Source organism: Hypanus sabinus, chromosome X2 (genome assembly GCF_030144855.1).
Source record: "Hypanus sabinus isolate sHypSab1 chromosome X2, sHypSab1.hap1, whole genome shotgun sequence".
Lineage (NCBI taxonomy): Eukaryota > Metazoa > Chordata > Chondrichthyes > Myliobatiformes > Dasyatidae > Hypanus > Hypanus sabinus.
In genome coordinates this window covers 13,904,685-13,928,019 of record NC_082739.1, presented here as the reverse complement: position 1 = coordinate 13,928,019, position 23,335 = coordinate 13,904,685, and the positions used below count along the sequence as shown (strand labels likewise).

General features: G+C 40.4%; 1 protein-coding gene across 1 annotated transcript; it reads right to left on the bottom strand.

Moving 5' to 3' along the window:
• Positions 1-125: 125 nt before the first annotated feature.
• Positions 126-18,565, bottom strand: bud13 (BUD13 homolog). The gene is made up of 11 exons (XM_059957013.1): positions 18,438-18,565; positions 13,968-14,061; positions 13,142-13,226; positions 11,665-11,719; positions 10,135-10,808; positions 8,874-9,154; positions 5,223-5,337; positions 2,699-2,837; positions 1,930-2,114; positions 1,711-1,792; positions 126-853 (listed from the first exon to the last, which is right to left on the bottom strand). The coding sequence occupies exons 1-11, from the start codon at positions 18,560-18,562 to the stop codon at positions 760-762; spliced, it is 1,929 nt and encodes a 642-aa protein (XP_059812996.1). The 5' UTR covers positions 18,563-18,565; the 3' UTR covers positions 126-759.
• Positions 18,566-23,335: the final 4,770 nt, after the last annotated feature.

Genomic DNA, 23,335 nt, shown 5'->3' with positions numbered 1-23,335 from the left:
AACCATCTTGTCACTGAACCTGAAATAGTCATAACAATTGAACAACAGGTATAAGAAATTTACCATTACTGAAAAGAACTTGTGATGATTTCAGAATTAGAAAACAGCAACTTCTATTTAATAAACTTCTATTTAATCAGTCCCTGGCATCAAATATGACAGTATGCTCTTGCTAGATGGCATTTTAGAGAGCCCGTGTTATTTTTGTTACAAACATTTTCTATATACATAGATCACACCAATGATAGTAAAATGCAAGTTGTATATTTAACACTGGGTCACAATGGATGTTCCGATGTCTTTAATTTGAAGTTGCAAGTTCCCTGACTAGGGAAAGAAGTGGGTGAAAGAATTTGTCCTACCTCATACATATTTGGCTGAGCATTGTTCAAAAATGTGACTTTAGATCAATTCAAATATATGTCCTAATTTTGGCATTAATGCCACTAGAGAAGTGAGGGGAATAACAAATAAATTTACCTGTTGGATTCATGGATCAGGCTGTAAAAATTAATAAAATGAAAATTAACAAGAGAACCAGCCTATATATTAAACAGATCTATAATTACACAGTATAAACTTGGTATTCAAAAAGACAAAATATTAATAGAATAAAAACTCATTTCTTGAGTTCCCTGAAATCCAAGCCATCCTTATGCAGAGCATACATCAGGTAACATCTTTCAATGAAGTCTCTTCTCACAGAGTGCTATGGTCCCAGTATAACAGTCCGTGTGCAGAGCTACTCCGTTTAGTTGTTTACATATCCTCCACGCTCCATTTGTATGCTATCTCTTGCACTGCTTTCTTCTCAGCCAGTCTGGCAAACCGTTTCTTTTCAAAACCATTTGACCTAAAAATTAAAAATTATGTTTTGAGTTGAAGTAATTTCAAATACTTTATGAGGGCAATTATAGATATGGGACATATTTGTAAAGTTGCTTCTCATTCACACAAAGGAAGCTATCAACAGAGAATGGAATGACTTACATATAAGACACAAAGTACCTCAGTCAAGCAAGGGTTAGACTCAAAATACAGCTCTACCTATTATCCAATCAAACTCTCTTGGGCAGGTGCAACACTCATTAGATATAGCGTAGACTCCACACTCACCTACCAAATGTTGCCCTGCAGAAGATGGATTTAGTTTCAATACCAAGCTTAGAATTACTATACATAAAATATCTCAAGGTAATTTGAAACTTTCTGCAGAGGGAAAAAACATTTTCTTTGTATCTCTGCAGTAACTGGAAGTGATTATCAACTGGGGGGGGGATGGTACTACAGGGAAACGTCTGCACATATGGCATCCCATGTACCAATTTATTTTGTCTTAAACTTGGAGTTTGGTCCTTCCCGTCAGAGTCTCTTCCCTTTTTTCTTTTATTTTTGCATGTCTCAACAACCAAAAGCCACTCAGACCATTAGGTCTGCCCTGCCATTCAATTAGACCGTAGCAAATTCATTCACTTATTTTTTTCTTCATATCCTATGCTACTTCCTTAAGTTCAACTGACCTTTGGTTTTAATATTTATGATTGAGGTTAATATTGTTTCAGCGGCAGCAGTTCTTGATCCTGTTTACATAGTAATTTCTGAGTTATCTGAATATCATGGAGTGTAGACTTTGGCATATTGTTTAAAAATACATTAATAATTAAACTTAAACCAAACAAAAATTCCGTTAAAGTAGAAACTGTACATAACCTGTCCACTCCATCCCAGCGATATCCAGGGTACAGGTTAAACCTGTTGGGAGGTGGTGCAGGGCCATTGTACCGTGGCTTCTCTACAAGGGGAAAGATAAACAAGTTCAGCCTTTAACCATGGAGTCAGAAACCTCAGCCATTCACATTGCTATGGATTACTTTTAAAATCCCCTCAGTAATGGAACTCCTTCAGTTCAGCAAATTGCTTAAAACTCACCATTTTTATTCTTAACCTCCTTTTCCTTCTTCTTCCTGATTAGCCCAGCCATTGGATCACCATCACGTTCTCTTTCACGTAGAAGGCGGTCCAGGTCTTCATCATCGATATGTCGAGCAAGTGGTTTTTGCATCTCATAAAGAGCATCCTCTATGTTCTGTTTCTGCTGCTCTTTCTGAGCCACCCTGACAGAAAGTGCATTAAGAATGAGTAGGGCCAGAAATAGCATGGAGAAAAAAGAGAGAAGAATCTGAGGAAAGGGAAGGCAGAATGTGAGGGAGTGTGCAGGGGTTGAAAGAGGTAAATGTAAAAGATTGAGCTGGAGCCAGGGTGAAAGGCAGGGAGACCATTAACAGAGAGGGAAGATAACGTGTACAGATGCAAATGCCATTGAGGGAGTGCAAAGATAAAACCAGGGTGAAGAAGTATGAAAGGAAAACAAGACAGAGCTTGTAGCTGTGATTGGGAGGGAGATAGAAGGAGGAAAAATGGTGAAAATGGGAGAGGATAGGGAAGGAAAGGGAAAGAGGTAAATTACAACAAGTCAAAGAGGGAAGAAATAAGGATTCATAAATGTGGCAAGAGATTGGAATGCAGATTGGTAAAGAGGGAAAATGGGCTACAGTGCAAAATAAGTACGAGATATGTCAATCCAGTCAAAAGGAACTGTGATAGACTAATCCAGCAGCTAAGGAACACTGAATTTGGTGTAACAGCGTTACTCAACATTACCAGAGCCAGACGGTTTACTAACATTCTGTGCTCTCACCCTTTTCCCCAGTGGGCATATTTTTCAAGTTTTGCTGCTTTCTCCTCTTCCTTCTTCTTCTGTTCAAGCCGTTCCTGATCTAAGTCCCTCTTTTTCCCTAATTTATCCCGGAACACAGTGACTGCATTTCTGGAGTCATCTTTAAAATAGAAAGAAATAAATGTCAGTATCATATTTTCATTGTGAATTTTTAAAACATCTCACACCTTGACTACTAGCCACAACTCTCACCAAGTTATTGCAACGGAACATCACTTTATCACAGCAGGATTGCAGGTACATGGCCAGAATGACATGCAGATGGGTTCTTGAGTTAGTGCGGGGTGTTAATAGTTGGGTAAGAGCAATCCATCCACTGCCCGCCCCACCTTGCTTGGGGAATGTCACAAAGCACACAAGCTTGGATAGAGAGACTTTATTTCCTTTACCCTACAGCATACACTGAAGTCAGAAAGAGAACATAGGTTTGGGTCTAAACAAAGAAGGCTGCCCATTATATTTCAAAAAGTGGCACACTTTCCCTGGTTATCTCAAGTGTAATGTCAAGACAAAATAAAAATGAGGCTCTTTCCCAAATTTTTCAGATTTTTTGATCCCAGAAGTACAGTTATCATCTGTTGTCTCATTCATTAAAGGAAACATTTCACTGAGAAGTGAACAGGTAACTGGCACCAAGAGGTTTGTCTACAGCATTAAGTAAAGAATGTCCTCTACTTAATGCTATAGAAAAGTATCCTTGCTCCAAAAATGTTCTTAAGAAATTTTACCGAGCCTTCCTTTTTATTTTCTTAACAACATTTTTAAACAGATAACAGCTGATAATGGATTGCCAATTTGGAGGGCAAATATTTCCCTTTAAAATCCTTGCTAATTTTAAGAGTCTTCTGGAATGTTAGAATCCTCCATTAAATTGCTACATATTTTCTTGTCACCATATAATAATTTGTATTATCTGATTGAATTGATGCTTTCTGTGACTTTGAATGAGGTACACCAGAATATTTATATCTTCCGGAAGAAGATGGCACCAGCAATCAACGTGACCAAGGGCGACATCCTTCAGACAATTCACTAAACTACTTCTTTCACTTCTCTTATGTCTTCTTTTTCTTTCAAATATGGTTCTGTAGGATTCTGTGATCTACATTTTGGGGGGGGGGGGAGAGGGTGTTTTTGGGCCGATCAATCTTGCACTTTGCTGTCTCCAAGGCTTCGAGTGAAGTGTGCAGCCTCAAGCTAAGATGTCTGGAGACAGGATGTAAGCCCCTGATTGACTCCATTTCTCACCTCGCCAATTAAAAAGCTGAGGAAGATTGAAATCATCGAAGCAAGTGGGTGTTCAGCACCATCTACCAGCTGCTGTCAGAGGAAGGTGTAGGCATATGATGGTCTCTCTCTCCTTCTTACTTGCTGCTTCTGAAGGAAGGTCCCTGCATTTGAATGGTCTCTCGTTCGACGCTGTTGAAGGACAGTGCCGGAGTCTTGGGCAAGGTTTAATTGCTGTGGTTTGTGGATTGGACTCCGTAGTTCACGTTCTGATGTGTTTCTGCTTTCTTGTTGCTCCTTTTTTTTGTTGCTATTTTGAATTGGGGTGAATTGGTTTGCCTTACAGATAATGAATACTGAGCTGAACTGAATATGCCTGGACTCTATTAATTTTGTGTTTTGTATTCCGTAGTTTTTGCTTATTTTTTGCTGCCGTTTGCGCGATTTTTTTTTGCGCATGGGTGGTTTTTTGATGTTTTTTTTTCTTTGAACAGGTTTCATGATTTTTCTTGTTTCACAGCTGTCTGTGGGGAAGACAAGTCTCAGGGATGTATACTGCACACATACTTTGATATTTATTACTTTGTGTCTTTGACAATGCCTTGTGTAAGCATCACAGTTTTCCACTCCCCCATAATTCCATCTTTAAATTTCATTCAAATTGAATAGTGAAACCATACTTGAGAGTTCTAGAGTAGCGTATAGAATAAAAGCATGACAGAATTAGAAGGTAAAAGATTTAACAAAAGTGACAGAGGGAATGTAAAGCAAAACGGTGAAAGACACAAAGCAAGAAACAGGAAAGTAGACAAATTTAGACTCGGCATTGATGCTGGAATTGCCCTACTCTTAACCTTTAGTGTTATTACATTAATGATAGTAAAGAGCAAGAGATTTTTTTGGGTCGGGAGAAAAATGTATTTGCATATTATTGAACCAACAAGTCAGGAAGTCCCGCATGCTTTCCCTAGTCTATGTTGAATAAGCTGGGGCAGAATTAGAGAAGCTCATCATTCCTGGGCTGCATCAGCCAAGGGCTGTAACCCTGATGCTATATACTTAAGAAAATGTGCAGCTACTTAAACAGATTATGTGAAGGATCAGACTCTATGTTGATGCCTTCACAATTGCTGATGTACTGTTCACATTTATGACAGGGATATAGAGACCTATAGAATCAGCATATACAGGGAAATATGTTCCAAAAGAATGGTGTAACACTGCAAGTGTTGGGGGTTCCCTCAAGCTGCATCGATACCTGCTAAGTGCTCGGCTGCTCGCTCCCTTTTCCTCCGGTCCTCTTTCTCTTTCCTTAATGTATCTGTCGATACCAGACCAGCCTGACCCCCAGATAGCATCTCATTCCCTCGTGACTGAAACACAAGATTTTGTAAGTCCATCTGTTTTTGTGTTAGTATCTTAAAGACAGCAAGATTAAGAATCCCAGTGCCCAGTTACAACAAACCAATGTGTTTTGAAAAACAATTATTCCTCTTTCCACTCTCCACAATTTAGTTCTCTGCTCCAAGTCGCTTGTTTGAGATATTAACAAGTGCCAAGTGAATTTTACTTAAACATGAAATTATGAAAAGTTATATGTCTACCCTGGCAATATCATAGACTGCTGGGATTTCATCTTAAATTCTTCTGGAGTTTCAAGTCTATTGCATAAAAATTCTGGTCCTCTTTCTCTTTCCTTAATGTATCTGTTGAAAACAGATCAGACAAATTGGTCTATGCTAGTGTTATGTTCAATTCAAGACTCTTCTTATACAACACACATAGATTCATTGTTATGTCAGCCACTCCTCTTTGGAATGATTGTCCAGCCTCCCATTAAATAATTAATGGTAACTCTACTAATCATTCCTTGTGATTGTGAGTGGTACTCTCAAGGCAAAAGTTCATTGTTCTCATTTTAATTTATTAGTAGCAGGTGTCCAACTGATATTTTTCGCTACAACCATCTTGCAAATCAAATGATAAAAATATGGCCCATGGCAACTTATGTACAGTAGCCCATGAAGAACCAACACTGTGCACGACATTATCCAGTCTCACTGCTGAGATTCTGGACAACATGAAAAAGGGAGGTGGTTGCTGTGATGAAGTGCTGAAAAGATGCATGCTGTTATAGTGGTTGGGGAGGTGGGAGGCTTTTGAGAAAGAATGGCTGGAGATGCAATCGGAGAGGAATGAGTATGGTTGAAAGGAAAATGGGGATGTGGGGTTATAGGCAGAGTTGGGCAGAGAAGGGTAGAGTTGATGGTCAGGGAGGTAATTTGGGGGTGGAAAGCTCTCAGTAACAATTAAAGAAGGCACCTATTTGGAAGTAGATTTATGAAATTAACTACTTGACAGCAAGCAGGCAAGGCAAAATGAAGATCTTTAGCTACCTCAACCTTCCTAGACAGATCTTTCAATGAACTTATGGGCCTTCTGTAAATGGTAGTTTTGCAGAAGTGACGTCAAAAAAGCAACACTACACCCAGTGCCTCTGTACACGCACACTGTATGCGAACTATCATAACAATGCAAACCTTGGACATCTGCTGACTTGAAAATGGCCAGAACGTGAGCATACTTGTTATAAGTTCCAATAATACAAAAGACTTCATTAAGTTCAAACACATCTTAATCTTTCTAGAAAAAAAAATAGCTCCTTCTTTCAAAAATCATTTACCAGTTTTTCTGAAATTACTGCGGATCCAACTTTTAATCAATACATTAATGAGTGAAACCTAAATGTAGGGGGCATGATAAGGATGCTTATGGACAATTTAAAATTAGTCATGCGTTTGACAGTGAGGAGAGAAGCTTTAGACTGCAGTAATGTCTGGAGGGACTGGTCAGTTAAAAACAGCAAAAAAAATCCAGAGGACTGAGAGGCAATGCATTTGTGGATATGCAAAAATGGAAAATACAATAAATGGGAGGATTTTGAGCACCATGAAGAAGGATAAACGATTTTAGGGTGTAACATAGTAAGAGAAGTCAATAAGCGTGATAAGAAAAAAATGCAACTGACGATTTTCTTTGCTATTTAAGGCATAGAATACAAGGTCACAGTGGTTAACATTGAAACTGTTTACATTGTTCTATTGACATCAGCTAGAGTACAATATATAGTTCTGGTCACTGGATTACAAGAAATAAGTAATTACACAAAAGGTAATTACATCAATAAGGATGTCAATACTGGAAAATTGTAGCAAGAAGAAAGACTGAGTCAGCTTGAGTTGTTTTCTTTGAAACAGGAAGCTGAGGAGAGACATAATCAAGATGTTCAAGATTATATTGGTACTTTAGACGAAGTACCAATCTTCCACAGCAGAGAGGTCTACAATAAGGAACAATTGATTTTAAAATAAATGGTAGAGTGATTAGAGAGTAGGTGAGGGAACAAACCTTCACCCAGAAGTTGGAAAGGATCTGGAACTTATTGTCTGAATGGGTAGTAAGAGCAGAAACCCTAATTTCAATAATTTTAAAGAGGATTTGTACTTGAATATCTAGACCTATGGACATAAATCTGGAAGGTAGAATTAGGCTGCACTGAAAAGCTAAATGATCACCTTCCCTTTGAGACATAGGGGATGAAGACAACCCACATAAAGCTTAAAGCAGTAATTTCCGAACAACTCTGGTTGGTGATACTAAAATATTTTGATGTTCTGACCTATTGGTAATCCGACAAAGTTAAGGACTGCCCTTTCCACACCCATAAATATGATTTTAAGCAGAACAAACTAGTAAGTAGCAAAATGACAAGTTAATAGGACTGAGCTAGAAGACCCATAGCACTTAGGGGATGACTTATCTTTACGTGATGATATTTAGCACCCAGTTGCTGTAGTGAACTTTACCTAAGAATACAAGAAAAAGGAGCAAGAGCAGGCCCAACTCCTCCTCAGGTCTAGCCCACTATACAATATAATCGTGGGTGAACTGACCTCAAGTTCAAATTTTACTTTCCTATCCTCTATAAAACAAAAATATGTTGATTGTGGTCTTAAATATAGTCAATGATATGGCCTCCACAGCTTTATGTGGATAGGGAATTTCAAACATTTACAACCCTGAGAGAAGAAATTCCTTCTCATCTCTCTGAAATAGAAGACTCCTTATTCCAAATCTATGCCTTCTAATTCTGGAGAAACACCCTCTTTAATATTTACCCTATTAAATCCCTTCATGATTTTGTCTCAAAAAGGTTAATTGTCATTCATCTAAATATTGATAAGTGTTGATCCGATCTGTTCAACCTTTCCTTGTCAAGCAAATCTCCCTCAGGAATCGACATAGTGAACCTTCCCTGAACTGACTCCAATGCACCTATGTTGATCCTTAAGGAGACCAAAACTCCCCCCAACATTGTACCTGGGGAGAAAACTGAAGGGGAAAAGTATTGAGGAAATTTCACTGTCAGACCTTGTCAATGAGCTTCTTGAGTAGACATGATTTAGATTACAAAAGCAAGTGAGTGGAATCCGTGGTCAGTAGACCCAATATAGAGAAATCATTTACAAAAGCAAAGGGTGAATGGGGCAGAGGGGAAGATTTGATAAAGCTTCCAACCTTGACCTGTCTTGCCATCCATACTCCTAATTCAATTAGCTTCACATGACAACAGCAACATGACCTATAAGGAAACGCTTTGGAAGGAAAAACAAAGCTAATTCAATTTTATCTCCTTAAAGAAATTATTTCCCAAATCTCCTTTATAATTCACATTTAATCATTCAAAAGTGCTCAACAGCAAAAAAGTTTAAAGGATTTCACATGGGAATGTCAACATAGACAAAACCTGCAGCTTCTAAATTGAATAGCAGTATTCCACGCCTACCTATGAAGCCTCAGCTCTCGGGCTCTTACTAAATCATACCAGTACTGCACCACCTGGCCCTACCTTTCTGCTGGGACTTGAGTCTCGACTGGCAACCTGCCCCTTCGAGGAAGTGTGCTTATGGGTAGGTTGCCTCTGCTGAGTGGGTGACATATCCAAGTTTTCTGAGCTGGGCCTGTTGTCTGAGGTTCGAATTCCCAGCTTCTTCCTCCGTGGTGGTGACAAGTCTGAATCCGAAGAATGCTGACCTCTCTTTCGTGGGGGTGAAAGATCAGAATTGGAATCTTGAAGTCTCTGTGGAGATCCTCTTGCTCTTCGGTCCTTATGTTTCACTGGGGACAGGGCTAGGTAAGAAAGGTTTCAACAGTGAAATACCAGCAATTTTAATTATAGAACTGAAACAAAAGCAAGCACAAACTAGCAACAATTAGAACTGAGCTCTTGTCTCAGCCACAGATAAGAGGGGTCAGGTTGTTAGTTAACTATCATGACAAACTTATATTCAACCTGTATTATACTTAGCCTTCTTATAATTATTTGTTGGAACTGTGTAGTAAGTGCTTTATCCTGCATCTAACCTAAACTGTACCTATCCTGCCATTGCTGGAGATGACAGCAAATGCTAAAGTGGGAAATAGGTTGCAGCATTCTCAATTCAATTCCCCATCTCCTATTTCCTCTGGGCATTATACTTTAGAAAAGAATTCCAGGCCTCAGACAGAGTGCAGTCAAGATTTAATGGCACAAATAGTGATAGATGCAAGGTGTATGGAGAGTAATTAGTGTTGCTCTACTTAGACCAAAGAAAGTTAAGGGAACACCGGTTCAAAGTTGTGACTACTTTCAGATAGTAAAAAAGAAAAGTTGACTTCAGTGGCAATAAAGAAATAGATTATTATTATGCTACTAATTGCTAGAGCCTGAACTGTATCACCTGAAAGGATAGAACACAAAAGAATAGAAACTTGTATGTTTGATAAATTCTTAAATTAAAAATTAGTAAATTAGCAAAACTCTTCAAGAAAGCAGGGAAGGCTAATTGAAAAGATTTTTCGATGATATGCCACTATCCTGATGTGTAAAGAATCCTTTATGTTCCTAACTGGGAATTAACATTCAATCTTCATAAAAGGACAGAGGACCTTGATTGGCCTTCACCAGGATACCTTTGTGCACCAGTTCACCTGCCTGTGTTTCCATGGAACCACTATATCTTTGTCAAGATGGAGACAGACCAAAATCAGAACAATTTCTAGAGATGAGAGATCTGAGGGATGATACTGTTTTCTAAAAGCAGGTGATAAGTTACGGAAATTATACCTACTCTTTCCATATAACAAGGTAGTAGATCGGACTGATTTTTCTGTGTTTTCCATCTTTTTCTTCCGAGGAGGTGAAAGGTCAGCAGAACTGTGGCGTCCCCTCCGAGGAGGTGAGAGATCGGGAGAAACGTGGCGTCCCCTCCGAGGAGGTGAGAGATCGGGAGAAACGTGGCGTCCCCTCCGAGGAGGTGAGAGGTCGGGAGAATCGTGGCGTCCCCTCCGAGAAGGTGAGAGGTCGGGAGAATCGTGGCGTCCCCTCCGAGGAGGTGAGAGGTTGGGAGAATCGTGGCGTCCCCTCCGAGGAGGTGAGAGATCGGGAGAATCGTGGCGTCCCCTCCGAGGAGGTGAGAGATCGGGAGAATCGTGGCGTCCCCTCCGAGGAGGTGAGAGATCGGGAGAATCGTGGCGTCCCCTCCGAGGAGGTGAGAGGTCGGGAGAATCGTGGCGTCCCCTCCGAGGAGGTGAAGAGTCAGGATAAACATGGCGTCCCTTTCGAGGAGGTGAACGGTCAGGAGAATCACGGCGCCTGCTCCAAACGGGTGAGTCATCTGAAGAATCATGGCGTTGCCTTGTGGTAGCTGAACATTCAGATGAAACTGCACCAACATTTTCCTTAATAAGTTGAGAGCCACGATCTACCCTTTTTCCTGTTACAGAATCAAAACCTAATATTGAACTGAAAATAAAAACAAATTATACGTTAACATATTGAAAGTAATACTTTTTCCAATAAGAAGACATCAGTACTTTGACTTAACTATTTTAATTGTCTATACATGTTCCATTAGAACCAGTCAGCAAAGCAAATGACAAGATATGAAGGCAGTGTGACTACATCCACTACACAGCAGGTGCTAAGTTTGCCTCTGCTTCACCCATCTTAGGCCCCAAGTAAACATTCGCTCTCCAAACCATTTTAGATCTCTCCTCCTTTAATAATATTTTAAAGCCTACCTCTTTCACTAAGGATTTAGTCACCTACCCTGAACATTTCTTTCCAATGTTTGTCCAATAAAACTTCTACAAAGCAGCTTGGGTTGTGTGGTGTTGGGAAAAATGTAAGCTGTTAGGCTGATAGAACCACAAGTATTTGGCTAATCAATCTGTTGTAAATAAGTCCAAAGAAGGGCAGTGAATAAAGAGCAGAATTGGTAGTTGACAAGTCACTACCAATTGAATTACACTAGACCTGCAGCAAAGAAAAACGCCATCTGATCTATAATAGGTATCCATCTTGTCTTCTCTTGTTAACCTACTGCTACAGCACATTCTTCTATTTACTCTTCCCAAGTGTGCACATTGAGCTTATCCTGAATCTACCCCATTTACCTCATGTAGACAATGACTTTTTGAAATTCTTTGAATATATTAGCATCTTATCTTTCAGACTTTTATCATAGACTTCCTCTTCCAGAGGGAGAATTTTTCTTATATCTATGATATAAAAGCCCTAAAAACTAGAGGTTTCCTCAAAGGAATAATTCTTAGACTACAGCCTCTCCACCCTGCAGTGTTTGTCAATTGAAACTTACCTGTCAGTGTGTGTTTGTAAAAACTGGTCTGAATCTTGGGAGTCTGCATTTTCATCTATAAGAAAACACAAAAGTGTAAATGGCTCTTTATACCAGGAGACCATCTTGCGCTTACTTAACATTTCTTTTTAGTGGAATCATATCACTAAGGATAAAGCTTAGCTAAAAGGTTTTTTTTGCTTATTCTCTTGATCTGCATGCAAGAAAATGAACAGAACCTACCTGGCAATTTAAACAGATATGACACTGAATCTACATTCAGCTTCACTTAAATATGAATATATAATGAAGTCCTCAAACAAAATGATGGGCAGTACAGTGGTTGTCCAGCTCCAATGATCCAGGTTCAACCCTGAGCTCCAATGCTGTCTGTCTGTGTGAAGTTGACATTCTCCCTGTGACTGTATGAGATTTCCCCCAGGTACTCTGATTTACTCATAATTCCTAAGGACCTACTGGCTAGTGGATTAATTTGCCTCTGTAAACTATCCCTAGTGTTTGGGGGGGGGGTGGGGGGGCAGAATCTTAGAGGTGGTTAGTTAATGAGAATAGTCACAAGGAAAATTAGTGGGAGAATAGGTTTGCTGTGTTGGCCAGCATGGACCTGATGGACCAAAAGGCTTCCCTCTTATATCTTAAGGAAATATGGAATATACTTCTGGGAGCAGAGCAGCACATAACAGACACAAAGATTCTTAGCTGCAGTTCTCAGACCATGCTGTGGTATTTGACCATCGTACTGGTTCTGTAACTCATTCTGCATGGAGCCCTCAGCTTACCAAGAGCCAATGCCTGATGGCTGTATATTCATCAGTCTGGTATGTCAGAAGAGGGACTGGAGGGTAATTATCATCATCATTCAAATAGGGGAAACCGGCCAGTTGGATAGACAACACGTGCTATTAACCAACAGAAAAGCTAACAGAGCACTGAAAGTCACATTGCAGATTTGTGATAATGTGATATTAAGCTTGAATCCCATCAAGCAAGTTTGAAAAAGGAAGTGACTAAGTAACAATAGATCACTGGGGAAAAAAAACTAGTTCATGAATGTCTTTCATGACACAGCAGTTGCTATCAAACCAGGTCTGTTTCTAATCTTGGTCCCACAATATCATGATTAAGTCATACAGCACTATAGCACAGAAACAGGCTCTAAGGCCAGCTAGTCCATGCTGAAATATAATTCTGCCTAGTCCCAACGACCTGCACCTGGATCACGTACTTATATAAATCCATGTACTTAACCAAACTTCTCATTGACTCCAAATGATGCTTTGAAATTGCTCAGAAAGCTATTCATTTCAAGGCTGGGTAACCAGGACTGGGCAACAGATGCTGGCCATATAACGGTGACATCTACATTTCAACAAAGAATTTAAAAATGTCACTACTGCTTTCAACAGGATTTCAAAATCTACCATGAAACTGATACACAATCATTTTGAAAAGTTTACATCATGATTTTAACACATACCTCCTAAAATTTTCCATTTATTGCTCGAACGGAATTCTTCCATTCGTTGAATAACTACCGGTCTCTCATCAATGACTTCTGCAACCTGAAAAAGCAGGTTTCAGATGAGGATGAAGTACAATATTAACATAAGCTGTCATTAATACAGTGTCCAGAGAGTGCTGCAGAGCATCTGTAGTTGTGAACTTCCCACTATTCAGGACATTTACAAAGACAGGTGTGTAAAAATGACCTGAAGGATCACTGGGGACCCAAGTCACCCCAACCATAAACTGCTCCAGCTGTTACCATCTGGGAAACAGTAACACAGCATAAAAGCCAGGACCAACAGGCTCCGGGACAGCTTCATCCACTAGGCCACCAGACTGATTAATTCATGCTGATGCAACTGTATTTCTATGTTATATTGACCAGCCTGTTGTACATACTATTATAAATTCCTATAAATTGCACATTGTATTTATATGGAGGGGCAATGTAAAGATTTTTACTCCTCATTGATATGAAGGATGTAAGTAATAAAGTCAATTCAATTCAAAACACCTCACACAGCACCACTGAAAGGTCGGGCATTGGACATACGTTTGAAAGAGTGGGTATGTTAGAAGAACATACTTTAGGATTGGTCAAATGGACACAATACATTTTTCAGCCCAATAGTTCCAGCACCATTCAGTCAATTGCCATCTTGTACTAATTAAAAAAATTACACAGATTTTAGCAGCAGTCTTTAACAGTGAGTCATGCAGCTACCATGCTATAAAGCATCAAGTAAGCCTCACTGCAGAAAGTGAATTAGGACTAAAGTTAATAGCCTATTACATACCACAGGAGCTTCATCTTCCTCGCCAGACTCCACCTCCAATGCCTTCTCCTTTGCAAGGCTCTTCAAAGTCACATCATCATCCACAATCCGCATTCTGTATCATAACACCAAGTAAAGATTCTCAAATTTTTGTCAGCTAACATCAGACTCAAATAGTACAAATATTCAGCAAACTCAATGTTTAAATGGCAAAATAAAAATAAAAAACTGCCATCACCATAGCAGCAAAGCAACTCCATAGAGTACAAAGCAAAAAATCATGCTAAACCTGTCCTAGTGAGCTTTATCACTAGACACTATAGTGAGGATGCAATGAACTTGCAAAAGGCAAAGTGGAGACTGTACAGTATCAAAGTCTAAGCTCTTCAGTTAGGTGAGAGACTCAAGGGACCAAGGCTGCCTTAAAGTAGATTTGTGGTATTTAAAGTCATGAAGGATTTAAATACCTTCTTAGTTACTGCTTCCAGTTCCAGAAAAAAAACCAATGAACAGAAGAGACAGAATTGGTAACTGGGAAAAGATGGCAAGTTAAATATGTTTATTCAGAAAGACTATATATCATTATGTCAAATAATATTTCCTGAAAGACCTGGGGACACAGATTCAATTACAAAGTAACACCACAAAATACTGGAAGCAGCATCTATGGAGAGGAATAAAGAACAGACTTTTCAGGCTAAGAAAAGGTATTCAGCCTTTTGGAAGGGAAAATGGAAGAGCAGATTATTTAAATCAGTGGTCCCCAACCTCCGGGCCACGAAGGCACCCAGCATATTTTTAAGAGAAAAGCCGAAATAAACAAGCTAATTAATTAGGAGCTGCCCAGCACTTAAATGTCAGTTCAGATCAGAGGCGATTGCCAATTTCACTTGCTCTAAGCGATGTTCACTCCTTTTTCCAGGGCACTGGAGCCTTTAGCTGTTCCATTGTTTGGTCAATTTAAACGCCAGCCCAGACAGGCTGAAAAGACAGGGCTGTCAGGATCGAAGTGGCATGTTGAATCCACACAAACGTCTAATAAAGTATAGGCGCTGCCGTGCTTTCTTTGTAATGACAGTTACGTGCTGGTCCCAGGACAGATCCTCTGACACTTTTCAGAAAGAGAAATGTCGATCCTTAATGCCGAAGAATTTAAAGTTATTGACCTCCTCCACCTCAGTTCCTCTAATGAAGACTGGCTTCTGGGCGGCACCTAATTAATTAGCTTGCTTATTTCGGCCTTCTCCTTAAAGATGTGCTGGGTGTGCTTTGCAGCCCGGAGGTTGGGGACCACTGATATAAATGGTAAAAATTTGCAACATGCTGCTGTGCAGAGGCACCTGGGAGTGTTTGTGCATGAATCACAAAAGGTTGGTTTGCAGGTGCAGCAGGCTATCCAGAAGGCAATTGGAATGTTGGCCTTCACTGCTAGAGGGATAGAATTTAAGAGCAGGGAGGTTTTGCTGCAGCTATACAGGGTACTGGTGAGGCCACACCTGGAGTACTGCATGCAGTTCTGGTCTCCTTACTTGAGGAAGGATATATACTGGCTTTGGAGGCGGCGCAGAGGAAGTTCGACAGGTTGATTCCAGAGATGAGGGGGTTAGACAATGAGGAGAGATTGCATTGCCTGGGACTGTACTTGCTGGAATTCAGAAGAATCAGAGGAGATCTTATAAAAACTTATAAAATTACGAAAGGGATAGATAAGATAGAGCCAAGAAAGTTGTTTCCACTGGTAGGTGAGACTAGGACCAGGGGACATAGCCTCAAGATTTGGGGGGAGTAGATTTAGGACAGAGATGAGGAGGAACTGCTTTTCCCAGAGGGTGGTGAATCTGTGGAATTCTCTGCCCAATGAAGCAGTGGAGGCTACCTCATCAGTAAATATATTTAAGACAAGGTTGGATAGATTTTGCACAGTAGGGGAATTAAGGGTTATGGGTAAAGGCAGGTAGGTGGAGATGAGTCCATGACCAGATCAGCCATGATCTTATTGAATGGGGGAGCAGGCCAGATGGCCTACTCCTGTTCCTATTTCTTATGTTCTTATTATATTCTATGTGTGTTATGTGCTCCAGATTTCTGGCATCTGCTGAATCTCATGTTTATAAGTCAATTAGGATACTGGATTTAAATAAGTATTCAGGCATTATTTTTTCCTGCCTGAAAATAAGTAGTAACTTTTAGAAGATACAGTCGGCCCTTCTTATTCGCAAGGGATTGTTTCCGGGACCCCTTGCGGATATCAAAATTGGCGGATGCTCAAGTCCCTTATTCAACCTGTCTCAATACAGTGGATCTTAGGACCCAGCGGAACCCCAGACCTTATTTAACTTGTCTCAATCTGATGGACATTAGGACCCGGCGCCAAAGCTCTGAATGCGCAGTGTTTCTGTTCACGAAAATAATCATGATCACGATTGAAATTAAAGTGGAAATAATAAAGCGATCGGAAAGTGAAACGCCATCGGTCATTGGAAAAGCACTAGGCTAGGTTAGCCAACGATCGGAACAATTTTAAAGGATAAAGTGAGAAAGGCCCTGCTCCGATGAAAGCTACAATTATTACTAAGTGTCACAGTGGTTTAATTATTGGGTTTTGGGGTTTTCAGTTTTTGATCTTCCACATCAACCCACCATGGACGGAGAGTGCAGTTGAAAGCGGTCTGTCACTGGTTTGCACTCAGGAATGGTTCCCGAGCCCGGTACTGAAACATACGGCCTTAAGTGTTTTATATGCATAGAAAGTTAAAATATATACTATATACTAAGACAAAGGTGACTAACTGACGCTTAATACCGGATTTACCTGTTCCGACTTACTTAGTAAGAGAACTTTTGATTTTTTTCAATCCCGATCCACAATGGCCCATGCACATCCTCCCTTATACTTTAAATCATCTCTAGATTACTTATAATACCGAAGACAATGTATATGCTATGTAAAATAGTTGTTATACTGCATTGTTTAGGGAATAATGACAAGAAAAAAAAGTCTGTACATTCTCGAACAACAAGTGCTGGAAGAGGACTTCCGGGTTTTCGCGATTGGTTGAATTTGCGGATGCGGAATTCGTGGATAAGGAGGACCAACTGTATACTTTTAACTTCTCAATAGTGTGCACAACTGACCAAAATTCCACCCCCAATATAGCATGAGAAGTAACAGGACTTTGTTTTAAGCAACTTTAATAATAAAAATATAGGAGGAAAATTTCTTTCTTTTCACAAAGTTTGTCCAAGAACATGACTTGTGTTCTTTGTCTTCTCAATGATTTAACTGAAGTTTTAGTGGAGTGCAGTTTTTCAAGGCGTTGCTGTAAAAATGCAACTCCTCAGTACAAAACAATAACTTAAGACTACTTATGCAATGGGTTAGAGTGCATGACCTTATAAAGAATAAACTGGATGTAGGGCATACAATAAAGGGAGCAACATGTGTAGACCAATTGTGATAGATTTTTTTTTACATTACAAAAGGTGATGATAAAAAGCAAATCTGGATGGTTAACTAAGAGCAGATGTAAATTAAATCCCTGAAATCTGAATGAAATGATCATCTACTTCTTTGTGGGCTGTGTGCTTGCCAAGAAATTCTGGAAAAGGACACAAGGGTTCTTATCAAGGTTTCTCACCTGTAACTGTGTAACACAGAATGTAACAGAGATGCATACCAAGAAAATGTCAACTAGTACCGAAAGATAATCAGCTCTGTGAAAGATGTATTTTGGTCAGCCCAAATCTCATTAGTCTTCTTGTGCAAGATGGCAGTGACAGCTGCTGGTGGCACAATCCAGGCTGCAGGAGTGCATGCTGAGAAGCACAGAAGCTCGACAGACACAACCAATGCGAAGGCTTTGTGGAAAAGAACTAAAGTCCTTCCTGACACCACTGGATACTGAGGGGCTGATTACTGTGTATTGCTTCTCAAATATTTGATAGGCATATTGTTCAAAGAGGCCACGCTCGTGCCACTTGTTCTTTTTAAACATAATATATTGGTTTGACGGCACAATTAATTTAAAAAGACATATTGATTGTACGGTATTACTACATAATTTGAAAAAATAGTTTATTTCTAAAAATAAACTAAAACGGCACAGGGGGGCAAATCCTGGGATGAATTGGGTCCTCTTTATAAGAGTGGAGGTGTATACCAATGTACTGATGACATAGAGGTTAGGAGTTAAAAGCTGAAACGCAAGAGACTACAGATGATGGGATCTCTTCCGGTTTTCAACACGAAAATGCAGAGAAGCTCGGAGCAAAAAAAAAAAATCTGGAGGAAATAAGAGTCGAACAGCATCTGTAAGAGGAATAAGGAGTGGATTGAAAGGCCTATAACGAAAGGTGAACTGTCCGTTTCTCTGTATAGATGATGACTGACCGACCAAGTCGTGAAGAGTTAAGTGCTACGCCTTTCCCGGGCCCGACCATAGGCCACCCCTGGCACTCGGGCGGGCACCAGTAGGCTTCATGACTTCTTACCCTCCGCCTTTGATCTTCACTTTTCGCTTTTTCCGCCCAGCTGGAAGGTCCCGGTCTCGTCGCTTCCCGGAGTCTGAGCTACTAAGGTACCGCTTCAAGTATTCCTCTTTGCTGAGGGCAGCCATCGCAATCCCTTCCAACACCGCGCCCGTCACCAAGCAACAGGGGCGTCATGACGTAACGCCGCTCCATACAAGCGAGCGATAAGTCGTCAAACTGAGCGGCAAATCCTAAACACAAGAGATTCTGCAGATGGTGGAAATCCAAAGCACACAACATGCTGACTGAACTCAGCAGGTCAGACAGTAACTATGGAAATGAATAAACAGTCAGGTTTCGAGCCGAGACCCTTCAACAAGACTGGAAAGGAAGGGGGATGACACCAGAATAAGACGGTGGGGGGAGGAGTACAAACTGGCAGGTGATAGTTGAAATCAGGTGAGTGAAAAGGTATGACCCGACCAATATTTGGGGATTACTTTGTCGAGCATCTTCGCTCTGTCTGACGCGAAAGATATCCCGGTGGCCAGCCATTTCAATTCGAATTCCTATTCTGATAGGTCAGGCCATGGCCTCCTTCACTGCCATGATGAGGTCAAACTCAGGTTGGAGGAACAACAACTCATTAGTCTGGGTAGCCCCCAACCCGACGGCATGAACACCAATTTCTCTCCTCCTCCTCTTTTTCCATTCCCCATTCTGGTTACAATCTCACCCCTTCTCTTCACCAGACCATCACCTCCCTCTAGTTCTCCTTTCCATTCTTCCATAGTCCACTGTCCTCTGCTATTAGATTCCTCCTCCTTCAGTTCTTTGCCTCTTCCACCTATCCCTTCTCAGTTTCTTACTCAGGTTTGAAAGAAGTGAAACCTTCTACAGAGAAAAGTGACACAAAAAACTGTAGATGTTGGATTCTAGCGCAAAATATTGCTGGAGAAGCTCAGCTGTCAGGCAGCATCTGTGGAGGGAAATACACTGACTGCATTTCAGGTTGAAGCCCTTCATATGGACTGAAATATCAGGGGAAATAGCCAGCATAAAAGAGGTGAGAAGGGGTAAAGCAAAAGCTGGCAAAATGATAACTGGAGCCAACAACAGGCCACATATGATAGGAAAGAACAGCACTAGGGGACATTGCCTCAAGATTCAGGGGAGAAGATTTAGGATGGAGATGGGGCAAAACTGTTTTTCCCCCAGAGAGTGGAGAATCTGTGGAATTCTCTGCCCAGGGAAGCAGTTGAGGCTTCTTCACTAAAGATATTTAAGATACAGTTAGATAGATTTTTACATAATAGGGGAATTAAGGGTTATGGGGAAAAGGCAGGTAGATGGAGCTGAGTTACGGACAGATCACCCATGATCTTATTGAATGGCAGGGCAGGCTCAATGGGCCGGATGGCCTACTCCTGCTCCTATTCCTTGCGTTCTTAAGAAAGTGCAGCATCATTTCTCCTTCTCCTTCTGTTTGCATCTGTCCACCACACCTCCTTCATTTAATTCCAGGTGTGGAAATTTACTTAACTTGTGCTAATAAAATGGCAAAATGGAACCTGTGTTGTACCAGAGTTGTTTGCTAATAGTGTTTTTGCAACATTATGCCGATGGACCTTGAGCATATGACAACCTCAGAAAGACAAACAGATGCATCACTGGAGGAGAATGCCAAGTGCACTGCTTGAACGTACAAACAGAATACACCCTGACCTTTTCTCTCCTCCCCTATTCCAGACTATTGTCTGTTTCTTGAAGTCATCACTGGCTCTTGTACAGTGCTAGTTTTTCCCTTGCAGCAAGTAAAATACAGGCACTTATGATTGACTCATGCAGAGTAATTGTTGCTTGTTATAAGACATAGCAAAAAGGTGCTCAACCAATTCACCTTCCAGCTTGTCCTGATTTCCACTCTTCCCATCTCACTTGTCTATTTCCATAGATGCTGCCTGGCCTGCTGCGCTTTCCCAGCAGTTAGTATTTTGCCACAGGAGGGTTTATTGAGACATGTGGCACATATCTATACATTGCAATGGAGTCATAATGCAAAGGTTTTACTTCCTCACGTTGTGGGATGGATGCAAGATTTAAATAAACTCTAAATTCTGTAAGTTATCATGAAATTTAAAAACTTTTGTACCTGGTTCTATCTCTTGCCTCCTCCTGTAGATCAGGTGGTTATGAAGAATGGGAGGTGTTAGAGACTACATACTAAAATAAGCTGGTTTTAATAAGCAATGAGAGAAAAGATGAAATATCAAAACAAGCTAAGCAATAATATTAAAGAGGACACCAAAGGTTTTTTTCAGGTATCCATTCTCGCCTCTTTATACTGTATTTCAGACCACTGGAAAAATGATGCTAGAGAGTTAGTAATGGAGGACAAAGAAGTGGCAGACAAGTTTATTTGTGTTGGCCTTCATTGTGAAAGATATTAGCAGTATGCCAGAAATTCAAGACTGTCAGGGAAGTACATCTCTTAAGGAGAAGGTGCTTGGGAAGCTGAAAGGTCTGAAGGTAGATAAGTCACCTGGGCCAAATGCTCTACATCCCAGGGTTCTAAAAGAGATAGCTAAAGAGATTGTGGAGGCACTAATAATTAATCTTTCAAGAATCACTAGATTCTGAAATGGTTCCAGACAGGAAAATTGTAAATGTTACTCCACTGCTTAAGGGAGGGAGGCAAAAGGAAGGAAATTATAGGCCAGTTAGCCTGACTTCAATGGCTGGGAGGACGTTAAGTCCTTTAAGAATGAGGTTTTGGGATGCTTGGAGGTGCATGATGAAATGGGCAAAGTCAGCGTGGTTTCCTTAAGGGGAAATCTTGCCTGACAAATCTGTTGGAATTCTTTGAGGAAATAACAGACAGGATAGACTAAGGAGTCAGTAGATGTTGTTTACTTGGATTATCAGAAGCCCGTTAAAAAGGTGCCATACATGAAGCTGCTTGACAAGAGCCCATGGTTTTACAGGAAAGATACTAACACAGATAGAAGATTGGCTGATTGACACAAGGCAAAGATTGAGAACAAACAAGGCCTTTTCTGGTTGGCTGCCAGTGACCTGAAGGAGCTGGTGTTGGGAGCATCTGTTTACATGTTCAAAGTACATGTCACTATATACAACCATGAGATTCATTTTCTTGTGGGTATACTCAATAAATCTATTAACCATGATAGAATCAATGAAAGTCTGCACCAAATAGGTGTATAACCATTGTGCAAAAGACAATCAACTGTGCAAATATAAAAAGAAATAATAAACAAGTATCAAGAACTTGAGGTGGAGAGCTTGAAAGTGAGTCTATAGATTGTTAGAACATTTCAGTGATGGGATGTGAAGTTATTCTCTTTGGTTCAGAAGCCTAATAGTTCAGTGGCAATAACTTTCTGAACCTAGTGGCAAGAGTCCTGAAGCTTCCGTACCACATTCCTGACAGCAACAGTGAGAACATAGCATGACCTAGGTGTTAGGAGTCCCTAATGATGGATGCTACTTTCCTGCAACAGCACTCTGTAGGTGTGCTCAATGGCGGGGAGGACTTTACCTGTGATGGACTAGCTGTATCCATTACTTTTTATAGGATTTTCCATTCAAGGGCATTGGCATTTCCATACCAAGCTGTGATGCAGCCAGTCAATATACTCTACACCACACATCCATAGAAGTTTGTCAAAGTTTTAGATATCATGCCAAATCTTCGCAAACTCCCAAATTAAGAACTTTTTAAAAGCTATTTATTAATGCTTTTTGGGAGGGTGATTTTAGATGCATATCATATTTATACCAAGTTAAATACTGTATGTAATTAGTTTTGCTACAATAAGTGTATGGGACACTGGAAGAATGTTGAATTTCCCTTTGGGGATGAATAAAGTATCTATCAATCTATATAGCAACATTGCTGTGCTTGCTTTGTAATTGCACTTACGTACTGGCCCAAGACAAGTCCTCTGAAATGATAACACCAAGGAATTTAAAGTTGCTGACCTTATCCCTCTGTCAATAATTTGGATGATGGAATCTATGGTTTTGTAGCCAAGTTTATGGATGATACAAAAATAGGTGGAGGGGCAGGTAGTGTTGAAGAAGCTGGGAATCTACAAAAGGACATAGCCAGATTAGGAGAATGGGCAAAGAAGTGGCAGATGGAATACAGTATCAGGAAGTGTATGGTCATGCAGTTTGGTAGAAGGAATAAAGGTGTGGACTATTTTTCTCAATGGGGAGAAAATTCAGGAATCAGATGTGCAAAGGAACTTGGAAGTCCTCATACAAGATTCCGTAAAGGTTAATTTGCAGGTTGAGTCAGTATTAAGGAAGGTAAATGCAATATAAAAGCAAGGATGTAATGCTGAGGCTTTATAAGACATGGGTCAGACTGCAATTGGGAGTATTGTGAAGAGTTTTGGGCCCCTTATCTAAGAAAAGATGTGTGGCATAGGAAAGAGTCCAAAAGAGGTTCTCAAGGATCATCCCAGGAATGAAACGGTTAATGTATCAGGAGTGTTTGATAGCTCTGGGCTAGTACTTGGTTTAGAAGAATGACTGGGGGTTGGAGAAACTCAAAAACTATCGAATATTGAAAGACTGGCAGAGTGGACAATGAGAGGATGTTTTGTATAGTGGGGAAGTCTAGGACCAGAGGGCACAGCTTCAGAAGGATATCCCTTAGAACGGAGATGAGAAGGAATTTCTTTATTAATTGGTACCTGTTTGGAATTTGGGAACTAGAGCATATGGAGGAAACCCACGCGCTCATGGAAGGACATAAAAACTTCTTACAGATGGCATCAGAAATGAATTCCAACATCCCAAGCTGTAATAGCATCATGCTGTTACACTACAGTGGCACCCCAGCAGAGGTTGCTAGGCACTTGATTAGCAATGACATCAAGGTTACAAAG

Coding starts and splice junctions, on each gene's coding strand:
- bud13 (XM_059957013.1), bottom strand. CDS start 18,562: ATGGCTGCCCTCAGCAAAGAGGAATACTTGAAGCGGTACCTTAGTAGC. Junction 10,809..11,664: donor TTACAAACACACACTGACAG/GTAAGTTTCAAT, acceptor TTTTATTTTCAG/TTCAATATTAGGTTTTGATT. Junction 1,793..1,929: donor GGAGGTTAAGAATAAAAATG/GTGAGTTTTAAG, acceptor TTCCCCTTGTAG/AGAAGCCACGGTACAATGGC.